This window comes from Ananas comosus, linkage group 1 (assembly GCF_001540865.1).
Source record: "Ananas comosus cultivar F153 linkage group 1, ASM154086v1, whole genome shotgun sequence".
Classification (NCBI taxonomy): domain Eukaryota; kingdom Viridiplantae; phylum Streptophyta; class Magnoliopsida; order Poales; family Bromeliaceae; genus Ananas; species Ananas comosus.
Genome location: NC_033621.1, coordinates 4470303 through 4493451, shown reverse-complemented (window position 1 = coordinate 4493451; position 23149 = coordinate 4470303). Strand labels below are relative to the sequence as shown.

The following is a 23149-nucleotide window of genomic DNA, read 5'->3' as shown; positions in this document are numbered from 1 at the left end:
TCCAAAAACCCACTGCCTCCAAAGCTTGCACCATGAAAATCCACAAATTCACAGATTTAGTCCAAAACACCAGCAACACAGTAAAACACAGAATAGACCAAGCTAACCTTAATCAATTTCTGTCAATTTGGACTCCACGGATTCCTCTTGAGGTACTGAATCTAACAAACCAAGTTTCGTGGAAAATGGAGCTTCCTACGTCGCACACGAGCCGAAACGCCGACAGTCGCTGCTAGAAAACTGCTAGAACTAAAATCCTCAAGGTGGAAATGGTGTAATTTCGAGTAATTGGAGGGACTAAGATGCAAAAAGTGGCTTCTCTGTGAAGAAAGGAGGAAAAGAACTCACAGGGGTCGAGTTCAATCTATTTATAGGGTGGTAGAATGGTCAGTTAAGCCCCAGGAACAACAGCTGCAAATCTGGTATCCCTACAGAAATCCTCACATTCGGGCGCCCAAAACATGCTTCTAGGCATCCGAAACCTCTAGGCTATACAAAAGCTCCCTTTCGGTTCCTCTACCCGCGGTGTGTTGCGCCTATATCTGGCTCCGGCGGACCTCACCAACCACCAGCCACGCGTTAGTGCAAACAATACTCTCGAGGTGAATTTTCGGACCCACAACCGGGCGCCTGAAACATGGATCCAAATTGGCTTCCAGTTCTGTTCAGTTCTACCCTCAACTTCTGGGCGACCCAAACCCTATTCTGGGCGCCCGAATCTGGCAAAACTCCAGTTTTGCTTATTTGAGTGCGCCGAGTCTGCATCCATTTCGTGCAGAAACGACTCCGACTCAGTCCGACACTCTCCAGATGTGTCGACCAGTCACTAATACTGTAGCCAATCATACCCAAACTTCAGGAACACTACATATATATATATATAGAGAGAGAGAGAGCTAGGCTCCTATGCTTTTGAAAGTACGGAGGCCTCCGTGCTTGTAAGTTGTTTTCGATGATGGGACATCCGATTTGGCGATCGGTTCTGTTAAACTTGATCTACGCTATTGGAACTATCTAGAAACCAAATTTCATAATTTTTTGATTTCGTTTGTCTAGTGAACGAGTAGCCTCAAAATGAACGGCCGAAAATAAAAATATCATAAAAAATAGTGATAAACGACTCAAATTTCAAATCAGAGGTATTTATCTTACTATTGATGTTAAGTAGAATTTTCTATTAAATTTTTGTATAATTTGGATACTTCTACACCGTTGAACTTAAAAACATGCCACATCGGCCGTTAAAATAGTCATTTTTGAGACCTTTTGATCGCTTGGTAAATGATGTCAAAAAATTATAAAATTTGGTTTTTAGATAGTTCCAATAGGGTAGATTATACTTAGCGGAGCCGATCGTCGAATCGGATGTCCTATCATCGAAAATAACTTACAAGCCCGGAGGTCTCCGTACTTTCGAAAGTACTGGAGACGTACTATATATATATACTAGTAAAGGACCCGCGCTTCGCGGCGGATAACCAAATAATGGTTAGTGTATCTAATTTCTTTTTTATTAAAACAAAAATCAAAACGTAAATCTAAGTAGCACTGATATAATAATTTGGTAAGCGAATAACAAAGTGCTTACAAAACAAATAATAGAACAAAGAAAATGCAAGTAGAACTGTTATTAGTTATATTTAACTACATGGAGACATGTTTAAAATAGTTAGATTAGTGGATAACAAAGCGTCTAATTATAAATAGAATTATATAGATGGACTGAAACGTAAACTGAAATTCTTCATTTCTTGACTTGATCTTCTTGAGAAGCTTCATCAAATCTACAAATCAATGAGAATAATAATTAGACATTTTTTCCGTATATATGCAAAGTAAAAAAATTATGAATTTAGCATCTCAGACAATCGTTTGAAAAGGCAAGAAGACAAAAATTGAAAAGGGCTTGGCGGAAGAAAGGTGGAATAGTCCAATATGCATATGAACATACATATATGTGGATGCAAAACAATACTAAAACCTGAAGGCTAAAGCTTTTAAAATAATATACATACACATGCTAAACAATGTTGATCTAAGCCGATGAAAGCCTATTAAAACGGGTGTAAGCCGACCAAGGAATCAAGGAATCAAATTGACTGTGCAGGGCTCAATCTCCTTATTGCCAGGTAACATCACCATTGCCGAAATTTTTTTAAAAATGTCAAGAACATGCAGATAACAAATAAATAAATAATGTAAACATACAAAGTTATCTAGTACAGATTATGAAAATAAGTACGCAACAGTTAAAGCCAGCATGTATAATTGTCCATGCGAAAAAGACAAATGAAGCACCAAAGAAGGAGCCAAGTGCATTCGTGGAGGCAAGCGGGCCTTCCAAACCTGCTCAACAATGGCAGAGCCTTTTTTTTTTTCTCACTTGCACATCAACAGGGCCTTAAAAAATATTTAAAAAAACCACCAGCAATCTAAAAAAACTGCTAGGCAATGATGGCAACGGCAAAGCAATTTTTTTTCTCACTTACATATAAACAGAGCCTAAAAAAAACTTTAAAAAACCACCAGTAATTAAAAAAACGAAAGATCAGAAAAAATTATAAAAATAAAATAAACTAGTAGGAATCAAACTAAACATGTAGGAAAGGGATGCCTTTGAATAGGACGCCCAAAATCCGGGAAAAAAAAAGATTGATATTCAAAAATCAAAAAAACGAAAATCAGAAAAAATAAGGAAAATACCCTTAGAAAGACAGAATTTTATAGGCACCTAAGTAACAAAAGACTGTAGAAAATTGATGGTGTTCAAGAGATTAAACATTAGACTGTAGAAAAGTTACGGTGTGCAGGAGATTAACAGCTATGTAGTAATAAAATGCCAATTTTTATATTTTATGCTCCAAAAAGACCTTTATCCCACCTTTATATTTGTGTACAAAAACAATTCGTACTGTCCTGAAATGGCTAGTCTATTTATAGAAAACCTATAGAAGGTCAGAAGAGAAGAGAAGAGAAAGACTCAAGCAATCTCCACCATCTCTCTCAATATATTCAAAAAATTAAGAAAAAATATAGCTATCCCATCGTTGCTGTCGAATCAGTGGGCTGGCAAAGCCCTTAAAGGAAGACGAAGAAGAGAGAGAAGATAGTTGTCTGCCACCACGAATGACGCACCTCGCACGGTGAATTTTTATCTTTGATTTTTACCGTGGGGTAGTATTCATGATGTAGATTAAAGTATGTATATGTATGGTTATCAGGTATTGCGGATCCATGGCTTCCAATAAACGCAAGCGTCTATTGTTAATTACCCCTATAGAATATTAGGGCACCTTCGATTAAGAGACCTCTGAAATGCTGAAGATAAACTGGAATTGGACAAAAGAAAATTTATAATTTATTGCTCAATTACATGGCNAGTCCGCGGCCATGCGCGCAGAGAGGTCAAGGAGCGGCGGCGACGGCGGCTTGCGGTGATGTCGGAGTCGATGCCATCGCGGAGGAGTTTGAGGCGAAGTCCGCGGCCATGCGCGCGGAGATTGTCGAGAAGCGGCGCCTCGGGTCGGGGTGTCTCGAAGCAACGCATGTGGTATGGGTTGGCGAGGAGTGACACGGGCGGTCTCGGAGCGGCGCGGGTCAAGGCGTCTCGGAGCGGGTCCGGGAGCTGCGCCTCAGGTTGGAGCATGGGTTTGCGAGGAGCGGCCTCGGAGCGCCGCGGGTCAAGGCGTCTCGGAGCGACGCGGGCGGCCTTAGAGCATATCGAGTCGGGGTTTCGATTTCACGTCCCACTTCCGCTACGATTCCGGGCTTCGGCGTCGACCATCTTCTTGCTAGCGTCGACGAGCCTGCCGAGGGCCTTCTGGACGACGCCGCGGCCACCAATGAGGAGCTTGGCGATGACCTCGGGGTCCCGCTCGAAGCGTGCCTCCTCGAACTCGCGGCGCACGTTGGCACGGAGCACATCGCGCCACGGCACGCCGCGCGCGTCGGGCCACGCGAAGAAGCGCGTCGCGCGCAGGGCGTCGCGGTGGAGCGCCAGTGCCTCGCGCCGCGTGCTCGTGAGCCGCGGCCGTCGTCGCAGCGCGAGCTCCTCGTCGTCGTCGTCGTCGTCGTCCCCGCCGCCGCCGCCGTGGTTCGTTGTCGTCTTCTTCTTCTTCACGAGGTGGCGATCCAGGAGCTCGTCGATGGTGTCGGGGCCTTCGTGGAGGGATCGGAGGGGGAATTTGGGCACGATCGCGAGGGTTCGGCGAAGGATTCGACAGGAGAGAGAGAGAGAGAGAGAGAGAGAGAAAGCCTTTTAATTCTCTTTTCTCTTTTTTTTTTTTTTTTTTTTTTTTTTTTTTTTTTTTTTTTTGAAACGGGAGAAAGAGATAAAATTTTTTTACCTTTTCTCTTTTTTTCTTTCGACAGAATCGGGGTGGATATTTTTCTGATTAGATTTCGAAGATTCAAAGAACTCTCTTTCTGCGATTTTTCTTCACGGGTATTTATGGGTGGTTTTGTCACCGACTTGAGGGAGTGCGCGAGCGATTTGAGGGAAGCGTGCTGAGGCGGTTACGGGGTTGTGGGATTGTGAGTGGAATGCGGGTGGTTGATGAAGATCGTGCGTGGAGAACGTGATGTGGGTATGGGTTGTTACAAAAATATCGTGGGACGTGGGAGGGATTTTGGATGGTTGAGATGAGATTGTGGGGTATTTTGGACGGTTATGATGGGATTGCGGGAATATTGCGGATTAGTCCTTTCCCTTTGATCATATTACACCTTGATTAAGGTGGGGCATTTTGTAAATATATAAAAGGGAATAGACTAATATGCTATTTTATATACCCGTACGTATTATTTTTTTCCAATCCGGTGCATGAGATATTTTCAAAATTTAAATTTTATCCATGCACCTGGTGCATGGATAATCTCATAAACCATCTCTAATTTTTATTTCTTTCTCTCCCCTTTTTTTTTTTTTCTTTTATTCCTCTTTCTTTTTTTTTATGCTTCAACAATAGTAAAGAGTAGTACCGGCGACCAGGGGGAGAGAGGAGGTAACAGCGGCCGTTGGATCGGCGAGCGTAGCAACTTGAACGATTGGATCGGCCAAGTAGGGTAGGTGTAGGCGACCGAATCATGATGCCTAACGTTGGACAGCTCAGGCATCAGAGGAGCAAAGGGAGGAGAGGATGGAGGGGACAGAGGAGAGAGAGAGAGGCGGTAAGAGAGAGAGAGAGACGTTGTGAGAGGGAGAGAGAGAGGCGATGAGAGAGAGAGAGAGGCGCTTCGGGTATTGGAGGAGGCACGCGCAAGGAATGCGCGGAGGGGAGGGGGAAGGGAGCCATCTGATGAACAAAATGGACGGCGCAGATTGAGCGCTTGTTGGGAAAGGGAAAGGGCATGTTTCGGGCACCTTTGGATTTCTAAAGAACTGTGGTAGACCGTTGGATCTGGAGCAAAAGAAGGGGCAATGAGAACCTGCCACGTGGCTGGATAGGAATCTCAAATAGTAAGATTGTATAGATATGAGTCCGGCTACTATACTTTTATGAGTATTGACTCCCGTATGCTCATAAGTTTTTTGCCCTTAGATTTATTCTATTGATCATTTTCATCCATTAGATCATACTATTCAACCAACTACCTACTGGACCACTATCATTTTAAGTGGGAACCATCATCATCCTAACCACACATCCCATCAATCAACGGTTAAAAATTTATGAGTATAAGAGGATCTATACTCATAAGAATATAGTAGCCTCAGCCTATATATATATATATAGAGAGAGAAAGGGAGAGAGAGGAGGGAAGGGTGGTCTATGATGCACCAGGTGCACCGAAGGCTGTCAGAAGACACGGGCAGTATAGAAACATTAGTCCACCGACTTTAGTATATAGTAAAATAAATAGATAGTAATAGATATTTCCCATACAAACAATCCTCTGATTGAAGGTTCCCACCGCTGCCCGGTGAATGTACCGTCGGGTCACCGCCGCCGTAACGCTGATCCCACCCCATGCCCTCCTCCGCGGCCGCCGCCGCCTCCTCTCCCATTCCCCCCTCCCCTCTCCCCGTCTCCGCTTCGTTCGCCGCGAGCTCGAGCACCTCCGCTCCCCTCCATTCGAACCCGATCAAACCCTAGAAGGGCGTAGAGAAAGAGTAGTAGGTGGTGGTTGTGGTGGAGGAGGAGGAGGAGGAGGAGGAAGACGAAGAGTCGAAGGAGGGAGGGAGGTGGAGGTGTCCCATCCATGGCCGGAGTGGGTGGAGCTCATGGAGCTCCTCCTCAAGAAGGGGCACTTGGATCCCGCCGCTTTGTCTCCTGTTTCTCCCGATGGGGCGAAGGATTCGAACCATATCCGCACCGCATGCCTCAGTTTCGCTAGGGATCGCGCTGATCTCATCAGGTGAATGAGATGGATTTTTTGTTTTGTTTGATCTCGCCTTTGATGCATTAAAAAAGTGTAATTTTGGAGTTAACAGCGATCATATGTTGAGCTCTCTCTAGTACTTGAATTGATGATGACGTAGTGCATATGGGTGTCGTAAATTGCCGAGCGTACAATGTGTTTGTTGAATTGTCCCAAAGAGCTCAGTTGCATTTTGGGAATCGCTTGTTTCTCCACATCACATGGAGTGCATATATTGAACAACCATTTAGGTATTAAGTTAACTTGATAGCTATGTAGGTTTTCCGAACTTCAGCACTTATAAACCCCTAAGCTTTTAATATTTGCTATTAGCTTCCTAAACTTTATCTGGTAGTTCAATAGTTTCTCTCATCAAGTGAAGTTGCTAATTAGATTGCAGTGCTTGTCACAAGTTTGCATGTGATCTTGTAAAGTTTTAGAACTCGGAAAAAAGTATTCTTCACTCTAAGATTCTTTTATTTCATTCGCTAGAAGAGAAGAAGTATGTTTTTTTGTATTTTGAAACTTTACAAGATCATGTGCAAGATATGCGACTAAAACGGCTGTTCAATTAGTAATGTTACTTAAGGGAAGGGCATATATATTGAGCTATTTGACAATGTTTAGGGTAGCTTATTACCAAAATTGCAACTTTAGGAGGCCACTGGCAGAAATGCTAAAGTCCACAGGGAATTAATGCACTAAGTTCTATAATGCAATAGTGTTAGATAGATTTTGGAAATTCTTAAATGAGACAAAATAATATGGCTCTACTTTGAGCGTAATGAATTATTATATTGAAATTGTAGTTAGTGATGGTAATATTGTTCAAGAATCAAGCATGTTTCAGAAAGTAAGTAGTAGAAGAACTTGCGTGATTTTGTTTATAGTAAATGCTACGTTTAACAGTCTTGAGAGCGTTTGACCCTGCTATATAGTGTGTTGTGCTCATCATGGAGTGCTACTTTGAGAAGTGCTATTAGGAGAAGCTCTAATTTGGTGCTTCCACTAATGCTATAGACATGAGTTGTTTATGGGTGCTTTAATTTAATGCTTCTTCTAATAGTACTGCTCAACCAACACTTCATAAAGAAATACTACACCATACAGTAGGGCCAAACAAGCCCTTAATTCCCTAACAACCTTTCTCTGCAGTTGAACTGGAAGATCCAAATTTGACCTTCTGCTTTAGGGGTTTAAAATCCTTTTAACTTTTTTTCGCAGCAAAAGCTCCGGATAGTCGTCAAGATTTAAAGTGTCCTGGCACGGGGGCGTGCTGCTCTTTCCCTGGCACGGTACGGTACAGGCAAGCTTCTGTGCCGACACGTGGTACTCTTGCGTGCCGATGGATACGCATGACCTCCTACTTGCACGCTTTAGTACGGACTTATTTTAATTTTTTTAGTTCCAGTAAACTCTTATAATATTATTTTGAAAGATTTAGACAAATAATTATGAATATTTGTTATGTATAGCTTACTATGCTCATCAATTAACATATATATAAGTTTTTTGTATCTAAAGTACAACTATACCTGATGTAGAATATAAATTAAAATACAATAATAAGATTTACAAGTACAATAATTATTTAAATTTACATCTTCACATAGAGATGATTGCTTAATTCCACATAGATCGTCACAATAGATCGTATGGCATATTGTCATCTGTAGATACAAGATTTATTTGACAATGTTGATATAAATATTGCTGGTATTGTGAGAAAGTCATATATTTTCGGTATATTTCATTGTATTGTCGTAGATAATCTGCATTATGCAACTGGATCGTGAATGTAATGGATAACAGTCAGTGTGGCATATGGACTGAAACATCGTAAGAATAAAGATAAGGTTTGTACGGAATAAAGGAACTATAATGTGGGTATGCATACGTATCGGTGGATATAGATTCACTATATAAGCTTTCACTATATGAAGGTACAGATGGATAGTAATCAGATTGTTGTTCCTTCAATTGATGCGAGATAAGTTGGTATTCACTCGGAGTGCCATGAATTGATGCATCATAATCAAATATCCCTCCATAAAGGCCATGTTGATATGAGGGATACGATAATACCGAAGTACTATCAAACTGTGTGTGCAAAGTATCATACTATCATCCCTTCGTGGATGTCTAGTTGATACTGCCTCCATACCTTTTCTTATCTCTTTATAATCTTGTTGTGAGAACCTCTTATCTTTTCTACGATCATATACCACTTCAGATGTTTGACGTGGTCGGGACCCATGATCAGCATCTTGAGTGGCATGTGTGAAGTTTTGCTCTTCAGTAAATATAAGACATTAAGACCACCCCCACCTTCCTATTGTGTTGATGGAATAAAGTTGCCACCATTCTCACTGCTATCAATGGTATCATCATCATCACTACATTTATCTTTAGATCGTGGTAATCCAGAATCTGCTGGCGTCGATGTATCACTATCATCATCTTGTGGGAGTGCATTAGTTGCATCTAATGGATCCATCAAGGTCATACTTTTTTTACTCTTACTACTTCGGAATTTCGTTGAAGATCTCTTTGCGATATAAGATGTTTTCTCCTTTCCAGATTGACTCTGAGTACGACGTGGGCGACCATGTCCAGGTCCTTGTATAAGATGTTCAAATTCTACATTAGAGTCATCTGCAGGATTTTGAAAATTTTCGTCCAAAGCTGTTTGTTCTTGCACATTATCTTAAGACCTTTCTATATTCTCGTCAGCCTATTTTTCAACATCACTAATTGCTGCTTCCTCAGCGATTATTCTGAATGGTCGTGGTGGATCTCCGGGCTCATCAAATAATGGGTCCTCTTGATTGTTTCTATCTTATAGCTAATCAAGTATGGGGTCTGATTCATCATTAATAAAGCTTGCATTCAGGGGATCATAAGTTTTAAATTTCATTTTCTTATACTACTCTTCTTGCAGATAGCTAATCAAGTATGGGGTCTGATTCATCATTAATAAAGCTTGCATTCAGGGGATCATAAGTTTTAAATTTCATTTTCTTATACTACTCTTCTTGCAATGCATCTTAACCGGAGCCTCATATTATAGTGGACATAAAGTAGCTTCTCTAATTGAGCGTATGCTAATTGGTTTCGCACTTTGGTATGTATCAGTGCGAATGTGCTCCAGTTGCGTTCATATCCACCAGACGTTGTCGTTTGAGATAAGACACGCACAACAATATTTTTTAAATGCTTTGCTGATCCACCATATTGTAACCATCACTCTGTTGTACAATTAAAAGTTAAAAATATATCAAATTAAATTTATCGTCGGGTGTAAAGTTTCAAAGGATTTACGAAAAATATTTATGGCAAATTAATTAGCAATTAGCATATTAGCATCGAGCAAATTAATAATTCATTGAAAAAGCCATTATACCTTATTTATGGCAAGAGCGGCATGTGTTGGATCACTCTCCAATCTATTGATAATGTTTCGTAATGCCTTCAATAGCTCATCATTAAATCCAAAATTATAACGATGGTGGTACAACGGATTAAGATAATAACCTATCATTAAGAAAAAAATCACTCAATTAACAATGCGAGAATATAAATGAACAATTACTAGCAAATAGTTGTGTTATAATTTATAACTTTCCTGCTAGGTGTAGATCCCGACTCATCGGGACATCCCAACGCCTGTCGATAATTTTTAGATAAGATTGACACCGCAACGGATTTTTTTTTTTGATATTATCTTTAGCCATCCTCAGTTTATAATAGGCATGTCCCATTTGAGCTATTTTTTTCTGGTCCAGTAAATGGAGGATCATGCATAGTGGCTCCACATTATCAACAATCTTTTTTACATAATCCCAAAACTCGGCAGACAGAATTATTTGCTCAATCGATTTTCCATCAGCCGTGAAGGCATATCGAGATGTTTGCCATTCATGTGATACAAATATAAACTTTAATCCATTTTTATTTTCAAGGATACTGTTTAAAGTAATAAAATTTGTAGCAAGTCGTGTGATACCAAGACTTACGAGTTCTTGTTCTATGAATTTCACCATCAATACATGGACATAAAGATGATTATACAAATACTTAGATACACGTTGTGTAGTATCTATAGTTTTTTTCACCCGATTTATCTCACCAAAGTCAAACATCATTAGGTTGATGCAATGCGCTCTACAAGGAGTCCAAAATAAATGTGGATTCTTTTGCATTATTAGTTTTTTAGGTTTCTTGAAGTTTGTACTATTATCCGATACAACTTGTACAATATATTTCTCACCAATCTCACCTAAAACTTGTTAAAACAATGCATATATGTAGTCAGCATTTTCAAATCGACCGGTCGCATCGACTGATTTGTGGAAGACCACCTTACCATTACAATAAATTAAAAAATTATAATGCCCATTTTTGTCGATCTTGTCTAACTATCACACATCAAGGTAACACCATACATCTCCCACTGTTGTTTGAAGTTTTTTACCCATACATGAATATCATTGACCTCCACGTCAAGGTATTTGCCAGCGATCTCATACGACATTGGGGTTCAACTCTTGGACCCTTCTTTTGTATGGTAGCGATCATTGATCTATAATATGGAGTATTTGCTGCATGAGAAGAAATATGATTGAAGTGAAAAAACTTTGTTATTGCTTGACCAATTCTGTTTTTTTTTTTTTAATCTTTTTTAGCATTGTATCTATACGCTGTTGTTGAGCATCCGGGCAAGGAAATGCCATTGGGTCTATATTTATAATATTTGGATGTCTTCCACTTTTTTCTTTTGGTTTTTTTTTTTTTAAAATCTGTCGAACATACGGCTAATAGGACCACTTCGAGCTAAACCTAATGGCATTTCGAAGTGGTTCTGTTAGCCGCATGTTCGAAAGATTTAAAAAAGAACCAAAAGAAAAAAGTGGAAGACATCCAAATATTATAGATATAGACCCAATGGCATTTTCTGGCCTGGATGCTCAACAACAGCGCATAAATACAATGCTAAAAAAGATAAAAAAGACAAAATTAGTCGTGCAATAGCAAATTTTTTTTCACTTCAGTCATATTCCTTCTCATGCAGCAAGCACTCCATATTATAGATCAATGATCGCTACCATACAAAAGGAGGGTCCAAGAGTTGAACCCCAACGTCTTATATTGCTGGCAAATACCTTGATGCGGAGGTCAATGATATTCATGCACCAGGTAAAAAATTTCAAACAACAATGGGAGATGTATGATATTACCTTGATGTGTGATAGTTAGACAGGATCGACAAAAATGAGCATTATAAATTTTTTAATTTATTGTAACGGTAGGATGGTCTTTCACAAATCAGTCGATGCGACCAGTCGATTTGATAATACTGACTACATATATGCATTATTGGAATAAGTTTTAGGTGAGGTTGGTGAGAAATGTATGGTACAAGTTGTATCAAACAATAGTATAAACTTAGAGAAACCTGACAAACTACTAATGCAAAAGCATTCACATTTATTTTGGACTCCTTGTAGAGCGTATTGCATCAACCTAATGATATCTGACTTTGGTGAAATAAATCGGGTGAAAAAAACTATAGATACTGCACAACGTGTATCTAAGTATTTGTATATTCATCTTTGGGTCCATGCTTTGATGGTGAAATTCACAGGACGAGAACTCGTAAGCCGTAGTATCAAACGATTTGCCACAAATTTTATTGCTTTAAATAGTATCCTTCAAAATAAAAATGGATTAAAGTTTATGTTTGCATCAGATGAATGACAAACATCTCAGTATGCCTCCATAGCTGATGGAATATCGATTGAGCAAATAATTCTGTCCGCCGAGTTTTGGGATTATATGAAAAAGATTGTTGATACTGTGGAGTCGCTATGACGGTCCTCTGTTTAGTAGACCAAGAAAAAATTTCTCAAATAGGACATGCCTATTATAAACTAAGGATGGCTAAAGATAATATCAAAAAAAAAAATCCGTTGCGGTGTCAATCTTATCTAAAAATTATTGACAGGCGTTGGAATGTCCAGATGAGTAGGGATCTACACCTAGTAGTAAAGTTATAAATTATAACAAAACTATTTGTTAGTAATTGTTCATTTGTATTCTCGCATTGTTAATGGAGTGATTTCTTTATTAATGATAGGTTATTATCTTCATCCGTTGTACCACAATCATTATAATCTGGGATTTGATGATGAGCTATTAACGGCACTACGAATCGTCATCAATAGATTGGAGAGTGATCCAACACATGCCGCTCTTGCCATAAATACGGTATAATTGCTTTTTCAATGTATTATTAATTTACTTAATGTTAATATGTTGATTGCTGATTAATTTGTTATAAATATTTTTCGTAAATCCTCTGAAACTTTTGGCGAAAAGGGTACAATTAACAAAAGACACAATATCGATTCTAATAAGTAACTCCATAATTGGGACATTTTACACTCGACGATAAATTAATTTGATATGTTTTTAACTTTTCATTGTGCAGCTGAGTGGTGGTTACAACATGGTGGATCGGCAAAGCATTTAAAAAAGATTGTTGTGCGTGTCTTATGTCAAACGACAATGTCTAGTGAATGTAAACACAACTGGAGCACATTCGCACTGATACTTACCAAAGTGCGAAACCGATTAGCATACGCTCGATTAGAGAAACTAATTTATATCCACTATAATATAAGGCTCCATTTAAAATGCATGCAAGAGGAGTAGCATGAGGAAATGGAATAAAAAACTTATGATCCCTTGGATGTAGGCTTTATCAAATGATGAATCAGACCCCATACTTGATTGACTACAAGATAGAGACAATCAAGAGAACCCATTACTTGATTAGCTCGGAGATCCACCACGACCATTTAGAATAATCGCTGAGGAAGCAGCAATTAGTGATATTAAAAGATGGGTTGACGAGAATATAGGAAGGTCTCAAGGTAATGTGCAAGAACAAACAGCTTTAGACGAAAAATCCCAAAATCCTGCAGATGACTCTAATGTAGAATTTGAACATCTTATATAAGAACCTGGACATGGTTGCCCACGTCGTACTCAGAGTCAATCTGGAAAGGAGAAAACTCTTATCGCAAAGAGGTCTTCAACGAAATTCCGAAGTGGTAAGAGTAAAAAAAGTATGATCTTGATGAATCCATTAGATGCAACTGATGCACTCCCACAAGATGATGATAGTGATACATCGACGCCAGCATATTCTGGGTTATCACGGTCTAAAGATGAATGTAATGATGATGATGATACCATTGATAGCAGTGAGAATGGTGGCGACTTCATTCCACCAACACAACAGGAGGGTGGGGATGGTCTTATATTTACTGAAGAGCAAAACTTCACACATGCCACTCAAGATGCTGATCATGGGTCTTGACCACGTCAAACATCTGAAGTGGTATATAATCGTAGAAAAGATAAGAGGTTCTCACAACAAGATTATAGGGATATGAGAGAAAGTTTGGAGGCAATATCAACTAGACATCCACGAAGGGATGATACTTTGCACACACAGTTTGATAGTACTTCGGTATCATCGTATCCCTCATATCAACATGGCCTTTATGAAGGGATATTTGATTATAATGTATCAATTCATGGCACTCCAAGTGAATATCAATTCATCTCGCATCAATTGGAGCAACAACAATCCAATTCATCTCGCATCAATTGGAGCAACAACAATCCGATTACTAACCATCTGTACCTTCATATAGTGAAAGCTTATATGGCGAATCTTACATCCACTGATACGTATGCATACCGACATTATAGTTTTTCTATTCCGTACAATCCTTATCTTTATCCTTATGATGTTTCAGTCCATACGCCACACATGACTGTTATCCATTACATTCACGATCCAATTGCATATGCAGATTATCTACGACAATATAATGAAATATACCGGAAATATATGACTTTCTCACAATACCAACAATATTTATATCAACATTGTCAAATAAATCTTGTATCTGCAGATGACAATATGCCATATGATCTACCGCGAAATTTATGTGAAATTAAGCAGTCATCTCTATATAAAGACATAAATTTAAATAATTATTGTACTTTAGAATTTTATTATTGTATTTTAATTTTCTATTCTACATTAGGTATAATTATATTTTACATACAAAAAGCTTACATGTATGTTAATTGATGAGTATAGTAAGCTATACATAGCAAATATTCATAATTATTTATCTAAATCTTTTAAATTAACATTTTAAGAACTTATTGGAACAAAAAAACTGAAATAAATTGGTACCAAAGCGTGCCAGTAGGAGATCATGCGTATCCATCGGCACGAAAGCATGCCTGTGCTGTATCGTGCCAGGGAAAGAGTAGCACACCCCCATGCCACGACACTTTAAACCTTGTTTTATCCCTTATATTCTATTATATCAAAAAATTTCAGTATCTTCTCCCATATATTGTATTCATGCAGGTATTTATCGAGAAAGGATATTTACATCGTTGTGCAATGTGGATGCCCCAGCATAGACAGAAAAGTTGTCAATTCAGGGAAGCGTTTAAGGGCACATGTGGGCATTGATGAAGGAGATGTAAGTTCCCATAACACTGCAGAGATCGTCTCTGCTATGTTCCTAAAATATATCGTTTATGTGACATATTTTATTTGCGCATCAAAGATTTAATTTCTTGCATAAATGCCCTTGTACTTACAAAATTGCCTCTCTTCGAAAACCTCTATCTTATACATACGAAATTCCCCCAGTTCTAGAATCTGGATGAGTCCCCAATTTGAGGGATTTTTACAAGAAATTATGCTTTTGTGAAGGTATATGAAAATTCAGAGTTTACGCAGCAATATATGTGACTATGTGAATTTGGAGGGACATATATGTAAAAGTCCTCAGGAAAAAAACAATCTATTTGTTTATCTTCACAATTTAATATTTGCCTCACAGGTTTGCAGCCGATGCAGTTTACGAGGAAACTGTGAGAGAGCTTATGTAAAAGCTCAAAAAAAGGAAGTTGGAAGAACTATTGATGTCATGCGTGTCTTATTGACTTATGGACTTGATAGTATCATGGGCTCGGTGATAAACCAATCTTGCGTAAACAAAACTGTGAAGGACTCCATTAAGAAACTTTTAAAGGAAATGGTCGAACTCGGTTTCAAGGAATTTGGCTCTGGTACTGAAAAGACTATGGTCTCGGGGCAATCGGCTATCCCAATGAAGCAGGGTGACTGGATTTGTCCCAAGTATATTTGTTAGAACATTTTTTATTTCTTGTAGTATTTTTTTTTTCTCTATTATATCTTTTCTGATTGATGGCTTGGTTGTTAGGTGTAACTTTATGAACTTTGCAAAGAACATCAAATGCTTGCACTGCAACGGGGAATTCCAAGAGAGATATAAGATGCTGCACGAGGATCAAGAACATCTGCCTCTCAAAAAAGGAGATTGGATATGTAAAAAGTGAGGTTACTGATATCTTGAATTCCTCACATATCTTATCGACCCACTGTCTTCTTTAATAATATTAGCTCCCTCTACAGGTGCAATTTCTTCAACTTTGCGAAGAACACAAAATGCTTGCAATGCCATGAGAAACCAACCAATCGTCTACTAAATCTGGGGGAGTGGGAATGTCCTTCGTAAGTTACTCCTAATTCTTTCAATTCTGTGCAGGTCCCCTAGAATGTTGCACTTACGGGCTGCTGTTGTGTTGGCAACTTGGCATACATTATGTTGGGGGTTTTGACTGGTTCAGGCATGCATTTCAAGGCACCACATGGTTTGCCAGCGCACTAGCAGCCTACAGGGGGCCCTTTGTGGGTACCCAAATCATTTCCCTGTTTCTTTTCTTCTTCAGTTTCCTGGGACCTCATTTTAAGTATGTTGTGTCATGGTAGAAGAATTACTGGCAATATATTAAATCATATAGCATAACCTCTAAGTATGGTAGTTTACAAAAGCCAACTAGTATATGGTAGTTTACAAAAGCCAACTAGTCAACATAGTAGGTCAATAGAACATCAAATGTATTTATTTACTTCGGTGCTGTTAAATATATTTCCCTGCAACATTTTCTATTCCGTACCCCTGTATAATCTGAGTTTCATGTTGAACACTTGAAAATGCAACTTCTTGCAAAAGTACCCTTAAGTTGGGGATCCTATTCATGGGGGGAACCTGGTATAGTTTTAGTAAATGTTTTCCTAAAGAAGGGCATTTTGCATAAGTGAGAGGTTGTTTATCTGAGAAACCTTGGTTTTGGAGGACCCAAATGGAAATTCATTTTTTGCTCATTTGTATATGTAAAATAGATATCTTTGCAGGTGGTCAACTATGTAAATATCTGTCTTTTAGTAATAATTGAAAGCGAAATCTGTATAATCCCATTTTTCAGGTGCAATTATGTTAACTTCCGAAGGAATGCGCTGTGTTTGAGATGTAACTGGAAGCGGCCAAAAGCATTAAACAATCAAGAGATTTCCGGAACCCACCTTGATGGTCAAGCACGTAGTAAGCATTCTCCTTTCTCATTTGTTAGAGAGAGCACTGGATCTGATAGGCAACATATTTCTCCAAAGAAGAGTCAATCACTGGAGAGTGACTCAGATTCATGGAGCTCCATGGATGATGATGACGAAGATGATGGCAATGATATTGATTCATGGAAACGTGCCATGGATATTGATAATTTTCCTATAATAGGAGGTAACAGTGCTGTTTCTCAAGACCCTAAAGCAAGACTGAAGTGGAAGGAAGATGTGTACAAGAGAAGCAAAGGGCTCTCCGAGAGGGAATCAAAAGTAATTAATGGGGTTTTGAGTTGTGGTTCTCGTCCAAGTAGCTTAGATTTGGATCAAACTAGTGATGACGACGATGATGATATTGCTTCGTGGTTTGCTAGTGGACAAGAAAATAAAAAGTTGGAGAAACTGTCCTGATTTGGTCTGTAAAATTTGGTTTCTTATCTCATACTCCAGCTACTGTGCTTCTTAAAACCTAGGGCCTTCTGTGCTTCTATCTCACCGCCTGATGTGCTCAGGATTGGCCAGGTGATGGATAAGAAATGCAGAATTCAATGGGAGGATGTGCGTCCATTAGTGATAGCAAGTGGTCAATCTCCCATGACCTCGAACCCGTTTGATGGGATCAAGAATTTGGATTGCTGTCTGTCTCTCCTCCCCTCTCCACGTGATCAGGAAAAAGATGAAAAAGGATCGCCATCTTGATCAGACTGTACTCTCGTGCCCATATTCCTCTCTGCTCGAGCAGAAATACCAACTGGGATATGAGATTTAGAAAACTCAGAGTTGGACTAAGGGAATAAGCGCTTCTCATCTGCTTTCTCGAGAAAAGTAATGTTATTTGCTGCTCTTTAGTTATTGATGTATAGTTTTAATCTGATGACTCTTGCATATTCTATCAGTTTTATGGAAACAAAAGCACGAGCTCAGTTCAAACAATGATATTTCTGACTATCACTTGAATGAATTGAAACTGTTGTATAGCTTAGGTAAGACGTATGCTGCTTTGATGTTACATCTGAATCTTGCCTTTGTTTAATTTTTGTTTCCTTTATCTCTCGCTCATTCTCACTTCCGTTGTCGCCTTTGTATTCCTAGTTCCTTTCTCTAGGGTGCAGTGTGTAAGCGGCCTCTCAGGGGATCGCTTTTTACAGTGCGATGCAGGGACAGAGAAAGGTTGCAAAAGCTCCAAATTCAGAGCTGTGGCGAACCACAATTTGCAATAGCGTTGGAGTTATATGTAGTTGTATAGCTTAGGTAAGATGCATTCATTCGTCTTATTATTATTATTATTTTTTGACCAAGAACACAAAGGAGTTTTAAAAATTCTTGGATGCAGTACGGAATTTACATTTAGCACTTTTCTTTTCATATTTGGTCATATATATAATTAGTTGAGATGATTTGATATGAGACTTTCCAGTGGTTGGTGTGGTTGTTCAGCTACATAGGAAAGTAGTCATGTGATGTGTTTTGACCTCTTTTTTGGCCTCGCTCTGTTGTTATCCGCTTCTCTTCATTATTGCTTTTTATAATCTCGGCTAAATCACACTTTTGGTTCTCAAACTACGAGGCGCTGCGGCCGTTTAGTTCTCAAATTTTAATTTATTATAATTTTTGGTTCAAATTGTTTAGTGGACTAAACTTTAGTACGTAGTTTCAATATGTTATTTTAATTATTGTTGTGTCATCGAATACATCACTACTATATCACTTTCATATCAGCGATATGACGATATTTCGTCGGCTAAATTAGGGTGTGGGACTTAATTATAATACTTCAGTATGTTCAAACTAGAAACTGCAATAAATTAAAATTTAAAGACCAAAATACCACTCGCCTTATAGTTGGAGGATCAAAAGTGTAAAGAAAACTAGTAGGAATTTTACGACAACTTCATTCTAATTTTAATTATTTCTTATCTTTCCGATCGTTTCTAGAGCAAGTGGCGAAGGGCTTAGTAATTGATATCCGAGATCCCAAGTTCGAATCCTAGTTGATTCACATTTCCAGCTAAGTTTATTTCTAAGTAAAATAAACGAAACGGGTTGCGTGCTACCTATCTCTCTCAAAAAAAAAAAAAAAAAAAAAAAAAAAAAAAAAAAAAACCTTAAGCGGATTGCTTGTGGAGTCAAATATGATGATAGTACCTAAAAGATGAGAGCCTTGTAATATGAAGGTTAAGAGGTAAAAAAAAAACTGAGATTGTTGATGACGATGATGATGAGTGAAGCAAGATGGAGGTCGAAGTCCAGAGTTGTTGGCAAATAAATTTTTTAGGTTTTGGGTTGGTGCTTAACTAACATCAGCAGCAACTGCAATACTATTATTAGTCTCAGGTAACCAAATCTTTGGAATGAAAATTGGTCTAATAAACCAAGGTTGAGATGGTTGTCGGTGCAGAGGGCGACATTAAGAGCATATTTGGTTCATGAGTGAAATAGGAATAGAAATTGAAAATTGATTTCTTTGGAATGAGAAATGGATTGATGAATTATCCAAAAATATTTGATTTATTATTGGAATGGAAATCAGAATAAAAATTTAGAATTTTGAGAGAGGATTTTGATTAAGAGCGAGAATTTTGAGTAGTTTATTTTGAAGTGGCCTAGTTTAGAATTTAAAGCCGGAGTGGGCCATAAATAGATTTGACCATTCCCTTTTCAGAGTGGAATAGAAATGAGAATCCGATTTTTGTAAAATAAACACAATTATTGGAATCAATGATCCTATTTCGATTTCGTAGTCTAAAATAAGTCAACAAATATGCGGGAGTGGGGTTGGCGCCATCGGAGAGCATATGGTCATTTCAACTCTTTAGGAGGGCTAACTCTCTATCAGCATTTGGCATTTTGGTTTCCATGTCATCAAATTTTTTTTCAAAATTTTGAAAAAGTAGGGGCTAAGATTGATTCAAGGGCTACAAATGCCTACCGTTTATCTCATCTTTCTTTATTTTTAGTTTTTTTTTTTAAAAAAAAAAGAAACATGACAAGTTAAATGAAAAAATGGCCTTTGGATGGGTGATGTTGTGAGTTTACAACCCTTTAAAAGAGTTGTAGAGCTAACATTGATCACAATAAATGTTAATAGTTCAACTGAGAAAAAAAAAAAAAAAGTTATTATTGCCGGAGAGCCCTGCTAAAATACTATCAATAGTTGTTGAATACTTCTTTATTTTTAATCTTTAGGCCCATAATAAGCACCTGTACCAAATTGTAAATCCTAGACATTCACGGGTAAAAAAGTTTATAATATATATTATTCACATATTATTAATAATACTATAATTGGATTCTAGAAAAAATTGAGTAAAGTTGGTGTAATTATCTCATTTTCAAGAAAACCGAATCAGACCGACCGTCCCTAGCGCAAGTGGCAAAGGGCTGGATGATTGGTACCCGAGGTTTCAACTTCGAATCTTAGTTGATTCACATTTCCAGCTAAATTTATTTTTAAATAAAATAATCGAAACGGGTAGCATGCTACATATCTATTAAAAAAAAAAAAGAAAGAAAAGCAAACCAACCTAGTACCATGGAATTTACCCCGAAGATTTTTTAACAGCAGGAGTCTTAACCCTGCACGTGCATATTAAAAAAAAAAGTTGATATAATAAAGTGAAAAATATGGTCCTTAAATCAAAAAGCATAAGATGTATATTTCACTTTAGAGTATACTTGTAGACTAAGGCCCCGTTTGGTTCGGGGGATAAGCGGGGATAACGAAAGTTATCCCCGCTATTCCGCCAAACGGGATCATTTTTTACCGGGATATTTTATTCCGGTCAAAGCTTGCTATTCCCGGTTATTCCGGAATAGCAAGCTTTTTACTATTCCACCATTTTGGTGGAATAGTGCTATTCCCATGCTTAATTTCAAACTTAATTAAAATTATAAAATAAATTAAAACTAAATTATATAAATATAATATATTATATATTATAATACATTATTTTTATTATAAAATTATTAATTGTGCTATATTAATACATATTATTTATATTTAAATATTATAATAAATTTTATAATAAATTATATTTAAATATTAAAATAAATTAAAATTTAAAATTTAAATAAATTTAAAATTTAAAATATTATAATAAATTATATTTAAAATTTAAAATTTGTAATCTCAAAATTAAAGTTTATAATTTTAAATTCCACATTTTAAATTTTAAATTTAAATTTTAAAATTTTAAATTTTTGAAATTTTAAATTTGATTTTATTTTTTTTCAAATTTAAATTTGATCTTAAATTTAAAGTTAGAAATTTAAAATTTAAATTTTGAATTTAAAATTTGAGATTTTAAATTTTAAATTTTAATTTCAAAATTTGAAATTTAAAAGTTAAAATTTTAAATTTTAAAATATAAATATAAAATATAAAAATTTAAATTCTAATATAAAGAAAGAAATAATATTATTAATTTTTATTTATAACTACCCACTTTAATTCTTATTCCATCTTTCCTAACCAAACTTTATTTTTCTTATTTCCAGAAATAACCTAATTTTCATCCAAACGTAAAATTGATCTAATGCCCGCTTGTACCTCAATTTATACCTATCCCTGGAATACCTATTTTTTGCTTATCCCCGAACCAAACGATACCTAATAGTATTGCTAGGATGAAAAAGGTTATGAAGCCTATGGACAATGATTAAGAAAAAACACAAAAATTTAGAAATACCTTTATTTATTTATTTATTTTAGTAAGTCACTTTATTTTTTATTGAAAAATGCTTCTTGTGCACTTAGCGTTTGGGTATAGATCTTATATCCTCCCCATCTAATATAATAATGGTGTAAAATTCACACTCATTTTTGTGGTGTATAAATAGTATTTTCTTTCAAGCAATGTTACCGATACATCAAAAAAGAAATATATATCTTACACATTACTTGTCCAATGGATGGGCAATGTGTCACGCCCCGGATATCTCGTTCCCCGGGCACGCCGACAAATCCGCCGTATACAAAGGAATTTCCCCTGTATACGAAGCGTCAAAGTACCNTTCCACAGAGCACTCACCTCGATAGATCCTCAAGAGTCGGCGCAAAGTCGAGGACGACGGAAATCCACGCCCGCCCAAGCTCCTCACAGCACCAATACGACACAACGTGCGCCCGAACGGCTCCGCGGCACCACGTCGGCGACGAAACTCCACCCGAACTCCACCTTGCACACACTCGGTTCTAGAGAGAGAGAGAGAAGAAAATGCAAAGTTAATTAAAGAGGCAGATGTTGCAACCCTCTGATGAATAAGCATGCATGCATGCATGCATGGGGGCACGTGTCATCCTATACATAGGTATAAGGATACTACACAATGATTAAAAAAAAAACACTAAAAACTGACCATTCCTAGAGCAAGTGGCAAAGGGCTTGGTGGTTGATATCCGAGACCCAAATTCGAATCCTAGTTGATTCACATTTCTAGCTAAGTTTATTTCTAAATGAAATAAACGAAACGGGTAGCGTGCTGCCTATCTCTCTCTCTCTAAAAAAAAAAAAGCACCAAAATGCAAAAATGACTTTATTTATTTAATTTTTTTTTGTAGTAAGTCATTTTTTAAATTTTTCTATTGAAAAGTGCTATTTGTATATTTAGCTTTTGGGTGTAAATCTTAGACCTTTTCAATCCAAAATGGAAATAGTGTAAGGTTTACAACTACATTTGTGGTGCACAGATAGTTTTGGTAAACACTCTACTCATAAAATGAGTGAGACGGATGATATATATTCAACTGAAGTGTATCGGTAATAATTTTTATTGCTTTGAGCAACGCTACTCATATACGCAAAAAGGTGTGTACATATTACACCCTATTTATCTAATAGAGAGAGTTTCTCCATCAATTATTTCGATGTGGCGGATGAAAACGCCCTACTCATATAATGTGTGGGGTTTAATCGGACCTAATATTTTTTTTTAACTAATCTTACTACTTTTCCAGATTAAAAATTTAAAAGAAATGTAAATGGGGTGTTTGGGTGTGCAAGGTTATAGAATTTTTTTAATTCTAAAAATAGACATTCAACATTTTTATTTATAAAACTAGATCTATGTGATAAATAATTTGCCATATTTAGAAAGCGATTAATAATTTACCATATTTTAAAAACTGTAAATTATTTATTGCTTTTACCAAACTTACATATTTTATATATCCGAATTTTAAAAGATGTAAAGTATTAGACCTTAAAAATAATAATCAATACTTTAAAAAAACGATGGTTCGTTCACCGCATAAGTCTAATTTTA

At 37.2% G+C, this 23149-nt stretch overlaps 2 protein-coding genes across 2 annotated transcripts; one reads left to right on the top strand and one right to left on the bottom strand.

The window, feature by feature from the left end:
• On the bottom strand, positions 3386-5115 carry LOC109717638. The gene is made up of 2 exons (XM_020243504.1): positions 5039-5115; positions 3386-4241 (listed from the first exon to the last, which is right to left on the bottom strand). Exons 1-2 carry the CDS (start codon positions 5113-5115, stop codon positions 3740-3742), a joined length of 579 nt encoding a protein of 192 aa, XP_020099093.1. The 3' UTR covers positions 3386-3739.
• LOC109715554 lies at positions 5870-17918 on the top strand. The gene is made up of 6 exons (XM_020240639.1): positions 5870-6357; positions 14819-14936; positions 15303-15601; positions 15687-15818; positions 15899-15997; positions 16753-17918. Exons 1-6 carry the CDS (start codon positions 5927-5929, stop codon positions 17294-17296), a joined length of 1623 nt encoding a protein of 540 aa, XP_020096228.1. The 5' UTR covers positions 5870-5926; the 3' UTR covers positions 17297-17918.